Here is a 15,264-nt window from a genome sequence, read left to right as displayed (position 1 = left end):
ACGTCATGAATGAGGAGAAGTTGTGTCCAAAATTTTACGAAGTGGTAAACACATTGCAAGTTTTTGTAAAGGTGTTACATGTAAACATGTCAAACACAGGAAATGATTAATCAATAATATCAGAAGCATTAAAAAGCTCTGCTTCCTTTTTAAGGTTGCATGTTTGCCCATAACGAAAAGGTATGCAACTCTGTGGAATTACGGTTTTAGTTTTGTTTTTTGCAATGATATCATAAAGGGATATCAAATCATACAACTAAAACAAAGGGAACTTAAAGATAAGTCATAAATACATAACTATCAATGTCAGCATGACTTGAAAAAAAATCTGCCATAATGACTCTGGAATTACTTTATCTTTTTCCAGTAATATAGTTTATTTAGTCTTATTTTCATTCAAACAAAAATAATGAAAAATAAAATTACAGATCCAGCTTTACATCAAAGCCACTCCTTATTTTTTTGTTTGTCATTGCAGAACAAACATTTTCCTGGCTTAAAAAATTGCTTCACCCCAACTGAAGGAGCATGTGTTATTTGGTTTCAGGCAGCGCCACCCATTCCCAAACTGGGAGAACGGGTTTTACCACGAGAACGGACTACATAGCTAACATTTTGTCACACATCGCGTCAGTCATGCAGTTTCACTGAAGCTGCTAAGATCAAGAAGTCCTCCTTGAGTGTTTGGCTGTGGCTCTCAACGAATTTGTGGATTTGTTCAATTTTCACTTTAACAGGACGTCTCTACAAACTCCAAAGCAAAATGTCCCACGCCGGAACTCTGGATTTAGACCGAAGTAGCACCTTGGACCAATCCCGCCGGTCCACAAGTCGTACCCTGACCAGGAACCAGGCCAAGCACGGCGAGGTCATGTGCGACTTCTGCACCACAAGAAAGCAGAAGGCTGAGAAGTCCTGTTTGGTCTGCTTGGCGTCTTACTGTGATACCCACCTGCAGTCCCACTACGACTACCCTGCCTTGATGAAGCACAAACTGGTCAAAGCCACGGGTCAGATGAGGGAGAAGATCTGCGCTCAGCACGACAAACTCCTGGAAGCCTTTTGTCGCACCGACCAGACGTCGGTGTGCGTCCTGTGCATGATGGACGAGCACAAACATCACGACATCGTCCCAGCCGGGACTGAGAGGACGGAGAAACAGGTAAGTCAATCAATCAATCAATGTTTATTTATATAGCCCCAAATCACAAATGTCTCAAAGGACTGCACAAATCATTATGACTACAACATCCTCGGAAGAACCCACAAAGTGGCTCGGCATCAACAATACGGCGATTTGATGATGACTTTATCGTCTCTCCGCAGAAACAACTTGGAGCCACGCTGCACAAATCCCAGCACAGGATTGACGAGAGGGTGAAAAAGTGGCAGGATCTCCGACAAGCGGTGGAAGCTGTTAAAGTAATGTTTGCGTAATCAATGAAAAGTCTATGACAGGGGTGTCAAACACATTTTAGATCGGGGACCACATGGATAAAAATATACTCCCAAGTGAGCCAGACTGGTAAAATCACGGCACGATAACTTAAAAGCCTACTGAAATGAGATTTTCTTATTCAAACGGGGATAGCAGGTCCATTCTATGTGTCATACTTGATCATTTCGCGATATTGCCATATTATGGCCTTATTATAACCCTAACCCTCTAATCCTGACCCTAACCCTAACCAAGTAACCCTAAACTAAGTCTTTATTACTTAGAATATGTTCCCCTAGTGTCCAAATAACTCTATATTAAGTCTTTGTTTCTTAGAATATGTTCCCCATACTAGAGTGTTACCAAAAACCTATAACTTTGTCTTGAATTAAAAAAAAAAAAAGGGTGGAGTCCCATCTCCGGGTTGGGGAGGAGACCCTGCCCCAAGTGGAGGAGTTCAAGTACCTAGAAGTCTTGTTCACGAGTGAGGGAAGAGTGGATCGTGAGATCGACAGGCGGATCGGTGCGGCGTCTTCAGTAATGCGGACGTTGTACCGATCCATTGTGGTGAAGAAGGAGCTGAGCCGGAAGGCAAACCTCCCAATTTACCGGTTGATCTACGTACCGATCCTCAGCTATGGTCATGAGCTTTGGGTCATGACCGAAAGGATAAGATCACGGGTACAAGCGGCCCAAATGAGTTTCCTCCGCCGTGTGGCGGGGCTCTCCCTTAGAGATAGGGTGAGAAGCTCTGCCATCCGGGAGGAACTCAAAGTAAAGCTCCTCCACATCGAGAGGAGCCAGATGAGGTGGTTCGGGCATCTGGTCAGGATGCCACCCGAACGCCTCCCTAGGGAGGTGTTTAGGGCACGTCCAACCGGTAGGAGGCCACGGGGAAGACCCAGGACATGTTGGGAAGACTATGTCTCCCGGCTGGCCTGGGAACGCCTCGGGATCCCCCGGGAAGAGCTAGACGAAGTGGCTGGAGATAGGGAAGCCTGGGCTTCCCTGCTTAGGCTGCTGCCCCCGCGACCCGACCTCGGATAAGCCGAAGATGATGGATGGATGGATGGATATATATCTGTATATATTTTTAGGTGAATGCGCATATGAAACTGGTGGGTTCGGTACCTCCAACAAGGTTAAGAACAACTACTCTAAATGGAAAAACATTTCCACTGATGTATTTACGGTACATTTCTGGCGTAGCCTTGCAGACATGCCATCAATGACTGTGCAGCTTGAAGTATGAATATGTATTAAACTTGGCAGCCACTCTTTGGCGGGCCAAACAAAATGACAGGATGGGCCAAATTTGGCCCGTGATCCCCACTTTGGGTATCTCTGCTCTATACTCTTATTAATCTAGTTGTTAATTTCCTGTTATCAGCAGCTTATTTATATTGTAATGCAGTTGGTAAGCACTTATTTCTTCTGTTGTTTCAAGTTAATTTAGCAGCCAGCTTTGCTATTAGAATGCCTTCTCTTCCGATCGGCAGACTAAGCTTCGAAAATGAGAAAAATTTGGACGATTCCGAGAGAATCGGAACAAAAGACCCGGTTCTCATCAGCCTTCGATGCCCAACCCGACTTGCAGTCAAATCTGATAAATGCTTGTCCTCTGATTTATATGCCATCAGCACTCAGCTGAGTCAGTCTTGGAGGAGAACGAGCGCATCTTCACCGAACTTCTCCTGTCCATCGAGAGGAAGTACAATGAAATCAAAGAAATGATCCGCCTACACGAAAAGACCACAGTGAACCGCGGGGAGATTGTTCTCGATCGTTTGGAGGAAGAGGTCACCCTGCTGAAGAAGAAACACTCTGACCTGGAGAAGCTGTCGCACACCGACGACCACATTCACTTTTTGCAGGTGACCTTCACTACACAGACCAAGCAGCAGTCAAGTACTTTGTAAAAAGGCACATAGTTATCCAGACGATGTTAAAATTAGTTTCATGATGGGCAAAAAAAGGAAGGGCACCACGCATAATTTGTGTTTCATAAGAAAACCCGTGACTGAACAGGAACGTAGCACCAAATTCTGGGCCCCCATCCCACACTAAACCCAACGGTACACACAACCTCGGTATGTTTACATGCACTAAAAACAGACTTGTTGCATGGGTTTGTTGGAAACCTGTCAAAGTTTGTTTGTGAGGAACCCCAACATGCAGAGTTGGAGGCAGGCATGGAGTGAGAAAACATGATTTAATAAAAATACTAAGACAAAAACAAACAAAGTGTGCAAACAAAAAGCGCGCACGTGGGCGGATAAAAAAGAAAAAGGCCTAGAGTGGAAGCTAGCAGGAAACAGAAGTCGTACTTATAATATCAAAACAAACTTGGAAGCAGGGAACAAAAGACAATAAGCTACAAACCACTATCTAATACAGCTTACCGCAACGTTGCATAGACAAGATATGATACGATACGACAGGTAGCAACGACAAGAGCGACATCGACAAGACAATCCAATAATCCAGCACTAACTGGAGGAACAAAGCAGGTAAAATAGGAGCGGGCTGATTGACACCAGGTGTGGCCAGGTGCCAATCAGCTGCAGCTGAGTGAAAACAGCACACAAGGAGACAAACAGGAAGCTAAACCAAAATAAGAGTGCTGACAGGAACTAAGGACAGGAAATACTAAACACACACAGAGGAAAAATAAAACACAAACAAACTGTCAGTGGCAAGCCTGACAAAACCAGTTTTTATGCTTGAAAATGCTTAATTTAGGCCAAATATACATAAAATATGCTTGAAAATCCTTGCTGGAACGAGTTTGGAAATCCCTGATAAAGAGCATGTCTTCATTTTAAGAAACAAAAAAGCTCCCTGTGCTTGCAAGGGTTTCCTCCGTCCTCCTTCCTTGCCATTGAAGTCAGCTGGGATAGGTTCCATCTTACACATGATTAATGAGTAGAAAAGTAGCAGCACATAGACTCCTAAAGTGCTCCCCATCCTATACCCTAAACCAGGGTATAGGATAATGTCACGTTAGCGATGGGAAAATGCATTTTTAGACAATATGATTTGCCTGAGTGGCTAGGAGATACCGAGTGTAACAAGCGGTAGAAAATGGATTAGAAAGGACATATTTAAAAAAATGATGATTAAAAAAAAAACCTTAGACCTTAACGCGGGCCGGATCTTGGACGCTGGTGGGCCGTAGTTTGAGAACCTCTGTCCTAAATCAAAAGTCACGTTATGTTTACATGCACTAAAAATGGAAATATTGCACGAATTTGGTCAAAACCAGCTTTTTAAAACACATGTAAAAATTGTAATTAGGTTTTTGACTTTTTAAACTTAAGGCCCGGTTGCCAGATGAGGCCCGCAAAAGCCTGGAAATAATATGCGTTAATAAAGTACTTTATCTTTTCTTACCAAATGTATTTGTTCTTTGCATTTTGACATTAAAAAAGTTCCGAATGTACCGAATTGATAATGCAACAAAATATTATAATATTATATGTTCCCAAAACATTTTATTTGCTAAAATAAGCATACATACTTATCTGCTTAACTCATGATTTCAAAAAGTTATCCATCAAATAGTACACTTTAAAAATGACAATAGATTTTACAGTAAAATTCTAAAGACTTAGCTGCCAATTTTTTTTTTGACCATAAAATCAACTTTGGTTCAATTTTTCTATTTACAGTAATAAAGTATGAAAACAACAACTCTGGATTTCACAGTAAAAACTGGCAGCTCAATTGCTGGAAATTTACTGTAAATACCGTTTTTCATTCCATTTACAGTAATATGCTTTAAAAAAACAAAACAAAAACAAACACCAATAAAAATATGTATATATTTATACTAATATTCATAAGAATATGTTCTGGTGACTGAGCTGCCAGTATCTTTTTACAGTAAAATCTAAAGATTGTTTTTTTTTACAGCGTAGATAAAAAACATAATAATAAAATGCATGGGAAATGATGTGATTATTTTACATTTATATTCATATATTATTCACTGTTACAATCGGCCTTCTGAGGCCACCCTTAATTGCGATGTGAATAACAAGTTTGACGCGCCTGCCCTAAATGTCAAGTTTTACTTCAGAATAAAAAGTAGAGATGATCTGATACACATAGAATTATCATCAGTATATAATACAAATTATAGTAACACATCATTATTATTATGATTATATTACATCTCCTGGCAGTTAGGTCTTCCCCGTCTTTTAAAACTAGTGATGCTTCTGTTTCTAACTTTAAAATTAGGGTCTTTGAACGCACCACAGTTTTCCATCCATCCATTCCTACCGCTTGTCCCTTTTTGGGGTCGCTACTGATATGCAAAAGTGAAAGTTGTACATAACTTTCAATCAATCAATCCTCTCACACTCATACTTGCCAACCTTGAGACCTCCGATTTTGGGAGGGGAGGGGTGTGGTCAGGGGTGGGGCGGAGGGTGTGGTTGGGGGCGGGGCGTGGTTAAGAGGGGAGGAGTATATTTACATCTAATATTCACCACGTCAAGTATTTCTTATATATATATATATATATATATATATATATATATATATATATATATATATATATAAGGAATATGTTCTGGTGACTGAGCTGCCAGTATCTTTTATATATATATATATACTTGACGTGGTGAATTCTAGATGTAAATATACTCCTCCCCTCTTAACCACGCCCCGCCCCCAACCACGCCCTCCGCCCCACCCCTGACCACACCCCTATAATTCACTGAAAATCAAGTATTTCATATATATATATATATATATATATATATATATATATATATATATACATATATATATATAGTAAACATTGATTGATTGATATATATATATATATATATATATATATATATATATATATATATATATATATATATATATATATATATATATATATATATATATATATATATATATCAATCAATCAATCAATGTTTACTTAGATTAGATTAGATTAGATAGTACTTTATTTATTCCGTCAGGAGAGTTCCTTCAGGAAAATTACAATTTTCAGCACAATCCCATTCAAGATCAGACAAACATTACAGGGAGACAGAACAGGATAGCTGACGGGTCTGCCGGCTTCCAGCGCCCCTTACAAAAAAGATGACATACAGGTAAACGGGGGAATAGAAGATTAAAATAAAAGAAAAAAAATCGGTCTTAGCCTGGGCCCTGGAGTGGGGGTGCAGACTGAGGCCAAGGGAAAAAAAACAAAAAACAAAACAAAAAAAAAGCAATATTACTTATATAGCCCTAAATCACTAGTGTCTCAAAGGGCTGCACAAACCACAACACATATAAGAAATACCTGACTTTCAGTGAATTATAGCTATATATATATTTATTTTATTATATATATGTATATATATACCTAAAAGAAATACTTGAATTTCAGTGTTCATTTATTTACACATATACACACACATGACACTCATCTTCTCATTGTTGAGTTAAAGGTTGATGTGTCCATCCTTGTTCTATTCTCTGTCACTATTTTTCTAACCATATGCATGTACAGTAGATGGCAGTGTTGTCCTGTTTAAGAGTGTCACAACATTGCTGTTTACGGCAGACAAACTTAAACCAAGAACATAAGAAACCAAGAACTCGGCCTCGATCATTCTACAGTTATAACGTCATTGGCCAGACATGCTGTTTATATTGTGGGAAAGCGGACGTGAAAACAGGCTGTCCTCACTCAGGTCCGCATGGAGCTGGAGGGGGCGTGGCCTCCAGCTCCACCTGAATTTCGGGATATTTTGGGGAGAAAATTTGTCCCGGGAGGTTATTGGGAGAGGCGCTGAATTTCGGGAGCCTCCCGGAAAATCCGGGAGGGTTGGCAAGTATGGCGGCACTAAAGAGCTGCATGTGGCTCAAGAGCCGCAGGTTGCTGACCCTCGCTTTAGACATTAAATAAGACCTATATAGTGACATTTAAACTCTTTTATTCCAATATAGTAATGCTGACCGAGGCTGAACCAATCAGTGGCCACGATACTGAACAGCACACACACATCGGTTTTGTTTCCTCTTGTGGCCAACACTACAATGCTATTAAAATTTTCAGTTCATTGAGCCATTTTTTTGCTTGAAAATGCTTAATTTAGGACCTACAAATAGTACAATTTGTTGATGAAAGAAACAACACCTTTTGCTGGATACATTGTGGTAATATTAACTAATCCTTTTGTCCCTAATGCAGCCATTTCTTAAATATTTTAATTAATGTTGTCAAAATAAATAAAAATATGATTATTCACAACTGAGTTTAGATTAATCATGTTTAGTACTCACTTGCATTATATAAATTAACTTAAAAAGGAGCCCATCATTTGGACACAAATGCAGTTCTATTGTCAAACTGTCACATTAGAACATTTTAAACAGTTTACTTAAATGCATGAAATATATTTGCTCAAAAAGTGTTAATAATTTAATCTAAAATCCAGTCTGGGTGTATTTTGAAGTGAAATTTTCCAGTCAAAGTCTCCTCACTCATCTTTGCACTGATATCCATTGACCTGATCACTGACCTCATAGCAACTTAAGGTATAAGAAGAGCATGTACGGTCAAAATAATTTGCTTTATAAATCTGCGTGTGTACATTGTTAATGCGATAATTTTTCTCTGATAAATCACATGGGTTATGTCATTATTTTTTAAAAGCCTTAATTTAAATAGATTTCCTGCCTGTCATCCCCACATGCTTTCGTATCAGAGCTGGCAGTCTCTGTCAGGACCTTCAGGATACGAGGACCTGAACAACATCAGCATCGCTCCATACTCCTCCTTCGACGCCACCAAGAGAGCTATCGCCGCCCTGAAATTACAAGTGGAGGAAGTCAGCAAGAAAGAAACGAGTAAAATATCTGCAGCGGGTAAGAAAACATCTCTCCTCTTGAATTAAAGAATGGCTATCCTTTCTATTTTGCTACACAAAAACATAAGTTTGTTGTTGCTCAACAGTGAAAGAAGTCTACGTCACGGAAGAAAGCGGGAAAACTACAAGAACAGAATCAGTTCTGCCAGAATCAAGAGCCACAGAAGAACCGAAGACCAGGGCAGATTTCCTGAAATGTGAGTTAAGAAGGTTATATACATTTTTTGTATGAAAAAAAGCGGAATTTGTCTTGTTGGAAAAAGCTAACCACTGTTGGTAATAAAACAGTGCAGGCCATTACATCATCAAACCACCACAGTGAGGTAATTGCTGGTGACAAAACAGGTTTAGTGAAATAGGAGAAAAGCAAACCTACAAATCTGGGATCATTTTAAAACAAACATGGGTGTTGTTGCTTCTAATTCCTCCATTCAGCAAGCTCTCTAATGGACGCTACTGTCTACATACCGCCTTGACCCAGACATATAACAAAAATAAATGTATTCGATTTTATTTTTCATCTATTTTTAAATGCGTACCCCATTAATTGTAATCACAGTGGGGCAAAAAAGTATTTAGTCAGCCAGCGATTGTGCAAGTTCTCCCACTTAAAATGATGACAGAGGTCTGTCATTTTCATCATAGGTACACTTCAACTGTGAGAGACAGAATGTGAAAAAAAAAATCCTGGAATTCACATTGTAGGAATTTTTAAGAATTTATTTGTAAATTATGGTGGAAAATAAGTATTTGGTCAATAATAAAAATACAACTCAATACTCTGTAATATAACCTTTGTTAGCAATAACAGAGGTCAAACGATTACTATAGGTCTTTACCAGGTTTGCACACACAGTAGCTGGTATTTTGGCCCATTCCTCCATGCAGATCTTCTCGAGAGCATTGATGTTTTGGGACTGTCGCAGAGCAACACGGACTTTCAACTCCCTCCACAGTTTTTCTATGGGGTTGAGGTCTGGAGACTCCAGGACTTTTAAATGCTTCTTACGGAGCCACTCCTTCGTGGCCCGGGCGGTGGGTTTGGGATCATTGTCATGCTGGAAGACCCAGCCACGTTACATCTTCAAAGTTCTCACTGATGGAAGGAGGTTTTGGCTCAAAATCTCACGATACATGACCCCATTCATTCTTTCCTTAACACGGATCAATCGCCCTGTCCCCTTAGCAGAAAAACAGCCCCAAAGCATGATGTTTCCACCCCCATGCTTCACAGTAGGTGTAGTGTTCTTGGGATGCAACTCAGTATTCTTCTTCCTTCAAACACGACGAGTTGAGTTTATACCAAAAAGTTCTATTTTGGTTTCATCTGACCACATGACATTCTCCCAATCCTCTGCTACATCATCCATGTGCTCTCTGGCAAACTTCAGACGGGGCCGACATGCACTGGCTTAAGCAGGGGGACACGTCTGGCACTGCAGGATTTGATTCCCTGTCGGTGTAGTGTGGTACTGATGGTAACCTTTGTTACTTTGGTCCCAGCTCTCTGCGGGTCATTCACCAGGTCCCCCCGTGTGGTTCTGGGATTTTTGCTCACCGTTCTCATGATCCTTTTGACCCCACAGAATGAGATCTTGCGTGGAGCCCCGGATCGAGGGAGGTTATCAGTGGTCTTGTATGTCTTCCATTTTCTGATAATTGCTCCCACAGTTGATTTTTTCACACCAAGCTGCTTGCCTATTGTAGATTCACTCTTCCCAGTCTGGTGCAGGTCTACAATTCTTTTCCTGGTGTCCTTCTACAGCTCTTTGGTCTTGGCCATAGTGGAGTTTGGAGTCTGACTGTTTGAGGCTGTGGACAGGTGTCTTTTATACAGATAACATGTTCAAACAAGTGCCATTAATACAGGTAACGAGTGGAGGACAGAAAAGCTTCTTAATGAAAAATTTACAGGTTTGTGAGAGCCTGAGATCTTCCTTGTTTGAAGTGACCAAATACTTATTTTCCCCCATAATTTACAAATAAATTCTTTAAAATTCCTACAATGTGAATTCCTGGATTTTTTTCCCCATTCTGTCTCTCACAGTTGAAGTGTACCTATGATGAAAATGACAGACCTCTGTCATCATTTTAAGTGGAAGAACTTGCACAATCGCTGGCTGACTAAATACTTTTTTGCCCCACTGTATCTTAAAATGTGCATCGTTACTCCCCATTTGTTTCTAACTTTATTTTTAAGTGGGTCTCTGGAGCATCTGGTGTGTGTGTGTTTGTGAGAGACAGGAAGAAAAGCTCTGACTCCCTTAATCAGGATTAATCCAAACTCAATTGTGAATAATATGATTTTTTATTTGACAGCATTAATTTTAATCTTTAAGACATGTCTGCATTAGGGACAAAATGATTAGTTAGTATTACCACACATTATCCAGCAAAATGTGTTGTTTCTTTCATGTATTTTATATTGTACAGACATCTCTCGCCATATCGTGACTTCACCACATATTCTACTATTTTTGAGTTCTAAATTTAGTGTTGGTTACTCGAGGAAACAAAGCCGATCTGAATGCGCCGTTCAGTATCGTGGTCACTTATTGATTCAGCCTCAAGCAGCATTACTATATTGGAATAAAAGAGTGTAAATGTCCATATATGGTTCTTATTTAATGTCTAGAGGCTCCTACAAAGTTGAAAAACATATTTAGAAAGCTTTACCTGTAAAATATTCAATTTATAATTTTTGGTTCCTACTTTGCGGTAAGTCATTGCCGGGACGAATTAACAGCGATAAACTTGGGAAGACTTTAAATGTCATTTGAAAAAATAAATAATAAGAATATAAGGTAAATATTGTGCTACATTTGAAAACGTGGGGATGGAAAACATTTTCATTATTTTTCCACAAGGTCATTTGTGCCTTTGAAGGGTTGCCAAAAATATATCCGAGTCAATACAAGACACTGTAAAAAAAAAAAAAAAAAAAAGGTGTTGTAAATTCACAGCAAAATATCAGCTAATAATTTCAATACTTTCACAGTAACATTTACAGTTATATATTGTGAAATATCTTTGCAGCAATTTACTGCAACTGCAGAGCTGGGATTATATGGTTAATTAAAATAGAACTTCACAATTGTAATTGTATTGTTAATTTCTCTCTCGGTTTAACAGCATATTGCCAAGAGTGTGCAAAAACGTCTACAGAAGCCATTAGGAGACAAATCAGTTTGAATTTACAGTAATTTGGACTATTATTGCAGTAATTTTGTTATAATCCGCTGAGTCATTTATTTGTGTTTTCTGTTGGTTTTGGACTCCTTCGGTTCCTGTTTGTGCACCTCTGAGTTGGTTACCATAGTTACTTATTTTCACCTGCCGCTTGTTCCGGAAGTGCACCTTTTTTTGTAATCACTGTAATTATTTAAGCCTGCCTTCTCCGGTCAGTCAGTCTGGCTTCCTAATTTGCAATACGCAACAAATGACGACTTTTGTTCCCGGTTCCGTACATGCTACTTTCCCCGCTAGGCTCTTTTACTTGCTAGCTCCCACGCTAGCCCCTTTAATTTTTGCCTTCTGTGCATTGTGCAAGTTTTTCTTTGTTAAGGTCTGATTTTTTTTTAAATAAATCATTTGTTCCTTCCTTCACGCTGTGTCCGAAGCCTGTCTGCATTCCTGGGAGAACGAACTCCGCACCACGATGCGACTTGGTCGTTACAATTTTACTGTAAATAAAACAGTTAACTGCTGTGAAATATTAGTGTATTGTAATTTTTACAGTCATTTGTTATAACGTTACAGTACATTTTGACTATGTCCTTGTACTGTGAAAAGCTGTACAATCATGGCATTTTTGTACAGCGTATGTTGATATGGTGTCATATATCACTCTCAGAATGTAAACATGAGAATGTCTTGTTCTGTTCAGACGCTTGTCAGCCCATTCTGGATGTCAACACTGCCCACCCCAACCTTTACCTCTCTGAGGGGAACCGGACAGCAGTAATGAAGAATGACCCTAAAAACTATCCCGACCACCCGGAACGATTCGATCACTGGCAGCAGGTTAGTTACAAACCACAAAACCAGTGAATTTGGCACGTCCTGTAAATCGTGAATAAAAACGGATTACAATGATTTGCAAATCCTTTTCAACCTATAATCAATTGAATAGACTGCAAAGACAAGATACTCAACATTAAAACTGGAAAACTTTGTTATTTTTTGCAAATATTGGTTCATTGGAATTTCATGCCTGGTACAGGTTTAAAAAAAGCTGGCACATGTGGCAAAAAGACTGAGAAAGTTGAGGAATGCTCATCAAACACTTATTTGGAACATCCCACAGGTGAACAGGCTTATTGGGAACAGGTGGGTGCCAAGATTGGGTATAAGAGTAGCTTCCATGAAATGTTCAGTCATTCACAAACAAGGATGGGGCGAGGGTCACCACTTTGTGAACAAATGCGTATGCAAATTGTCGAACAGTTTAAGAACAACATTTCTCAACGAGCTATTGCAAGGAATTTAGGGAGTTCACCGTCTAAGGTCTATAATATCATCAAAATGTTCAGAGAATCTGGAGAAATCAATGCACGTAACATTGAATGCCCGTGACCTTGGTTCCCTCAGGCGGTAGTGTATCAAAAACCGAGATCAGTGTGTAAATGATATCACCACATGGGCTCAGGAACACTTCAGAAATCCACTGTCAGTAACTACAGTTAGTCGCAACATCTGTAAGTGCAAGTTACAGCTATGCAAAGCCAAAGCCATTTATCAACAACACCCAGAAACACCGCAGGCTTCGCTGGGCCCGAGCTCATCGAAGATGGACTGATGCAAACATTTTTTTGTTGTTGCAAATAATCATTAACTTTAGAATTTGATGGCAGCAACACATGACAAAGAAGTGTGTAAAAGATATCACCACATGGGCTAAGGAACACTTCATAAAACCACTGTCAGTAACTACAGTTGGTCGCTACATCTGTAAGTGCAACTTAAAGCTCTACTATGCAAAGCCAAAGCCATTTATCAACAACACCCAGAAACACCGCAGGCTTCGCTGGGCCTGAACTCATCTAAGATGGACTGATGCAAAGTGGAAAAGTGTTCTGTGGTCTGACGAATCCACACTTCAAATTGTTTTTAGCAACTGCGGATGTCGTGTCCTCCGGAACAAAGATGAAAAAAACCATCCGGATTGTTATAGGCACAAAGTTCAAAAGCCAACATCTGGGATGGTATTGGGGTGTATTAGTGCCCAAGGCATGGGTAACTTACACATCTGTAAAGGCACCATTAATGCTGAAAGTTACATGCAGGTTTTGGAGCAACATATGTTGCCATCCAAGCAACGTTATCATGGACGCCCCTGCTTATTTCATAAAGACGTGTTATGACAGCGTGGCTTCATAGTAAAAGAGTATGGTTACTAAACTGGCCTCCCTTTAGTCCAGACCTGTCTCCCATTGAAAATGTGTGGCGCATTATGAAGCGTGAAGTACGACAACGACTGTTGAAGAATGATAAAGAATGCCACCTGAAAAGCTATAAAATTTGGTCTCTTCAGGTCCCAAATGTTTACTGAGTGTTGTAAAAGGAAAGGCCATGTAACACAGTGGTAAAAATGCCCCTGTGCCAACTTTTTTGCAATGTGTTGCTGCCATTAAATCTAAGTTAATGATTATTTACAAAAAAAATTGACATTTCGACTTATATTCAATTGAATATAAGTTGAAAAGAATTTGCAAATCATTGTATTCTGTATTTATTTACAAATTACACAATGTGCCAACTTTACTGGTTTTGGGTTTTGTAGTTCATCTGAGGATGAGTCAACGCACTTAATTCAGATGTATGGACTTTCTCTGTACACGTGGTCGCTGTTATTTTCTAAACGGATTGTCATATCTCCGGTTTAAGGTGGTGTCCAAGGAGGGCCTGGTAGGAACTCGATGCTACTGGGAAGTGGACTGGAAGGGAACGGAGATCGACGTGGCCATCACCTACAGGGGAATATTCCGTAAAGGAAACAATAACGTGTGCAGCCTGGGCTGGAACAACAAATCCTGGAGCCTCTACTGCTCCCAGTCCAAATACTCTTTCGTGCACAACAATAAGAGCGTGGACATACCCGTCCCGAGGTCGTCACGCATCGGTGTCTACCTGAATCACGCAGCAGGTATTCTGGCCTTTTACAGCGTGGCTGAGAGCATGCAGCTTCTCTACAAAGCGTACACTACTTTTACTGAGCCGGTGTACCCTGCATTCAGTGTGTGGGGGTACGGTACCACCATTCGAATAAAGGAAAGTTAAATAGACAGGTAAATCTAATTCGATCCATTTTTTCAATTGTCTTGGAACAGTATCTATACAAGTGCAGTATGAAAATGATTTAAGTGCATATTTAAATGCAATCGGTTTTATTTTGTAGTCTTCAAAAGATTAGCACATTTTCCCTGTATTTTTTAGAATCACTGTACTGTATCTATTCTTGACTTTAATAAAGTTTTGTAAACCTTTAACCCTTCTAGTCAATGAAATGTGAATTTGCCACACAATTATGAACATCCATCCATTTTCTACCGCTTATTCCCTTTTGGGGTTGCGGGGGGCGCTGGCGCCTATCTCAGCTACAATCGGGCGGAAGGCAGGGTACACCCTGGACAAGTCGCCACCTCATCGCAGGGCCAACACAGATAGACAGACAACATTCACACTCACATTCACACACTAGGGCCGTAGTTGTAGTGGTTTGTACAGCCCTTTGAGACATTTGTGATTTAGGGCTATATAAATAAACATTGATTGATTGATTGATTGTTTGCACTAGGGCCAATTTAGTGTTGCCAATCCACCTATGCCCAGGTGCATGTCTTTGGAAACCCATGAAAACTAAATATTTAGCATTGAATGACAAACATTGCCATTGGAGTGAACTTAATAATACATTAAAACCACAGCAATAGAAACATTTTT

General features: G+C 39.9%; 1 protein-coding gene across 1 annotated transcript; it reads left to right on the top strand.

Annotated features, from left to right (window-relative positions):
* The first annotated feature begins 613 nt into the window (after positions 1–613).
* LOC133558925 (tripartite motif-containing protein 16-like) lies at positions 614–14,810 on the top strand. The gene is made up of 7 exons (XM_061910107.1): positions 614–1,162; positions 1,327–1,422; positions 3,079–3,312; positions 8,161–8,320; positions 8,409–8,519; positions 12,209–12,345; positions 14,209–14,810. Exons 1-7 carry the CDS (start codon positions 764–766, stop codon positions 14,599–14,601), a joined length of 1,530 nt encoding a protein of 509 aa, XP_061766091.1. The 5' UTR covers positions 614–763; the 3' UTR covers positions 14,602–14,810.
* The last annotated feature ends 454 nt before the right edge of the window (positions 14,811–15,264 follow it).

Source organism: Nerophis ophidion, linkage group LG09, assembly GCF_033978795.1.
Source record: "Nerophis ophidion isolate RoL-2023_Sa linkage group LG09, RoL_Noph_v1.0, whole genome shotgun sequence".
Lineage (NCBI taxonomy): Eukaryota > Metazoa > Chordata > Actinopteri > Syngnathiformes > Syngnathidae > Nerophis > Nerophis ophidion.
The sequence above is the reverse complement of the archived record's forward strand: the minus strand, read 5'-3'. Positions and strand labels throughout refer to the sequence as shown.

What these genes read in the sequence shown, in the direction of transcription:
- LOC133558925 (XM_061910107.1), top strand. Translation starts at nt 764, where the DNA reads ATGTCCCACGCCGGAACTCTGGATTTAGACCGAAGTAGCACCTTGGAC. An exon ending in CAGGGCAGATTTCCTGAAAT is followed by an intron (nt 8,520 to 12,208) that starts GTGAGTTAAGAA and finishes TGTTCTGTTCAG; the next exon opens with ACGCTTGTCAGCCCATTCTG. An exon ending in GATTCGATCACTGGCAGCAG is followed by an intron (nt 12,346 to 14,208) that starts GTTAGTTACAAA and finishes CTCCGGTTTAAG; the next exon opens with GTGGTGTCCAAGGAGGGCCT.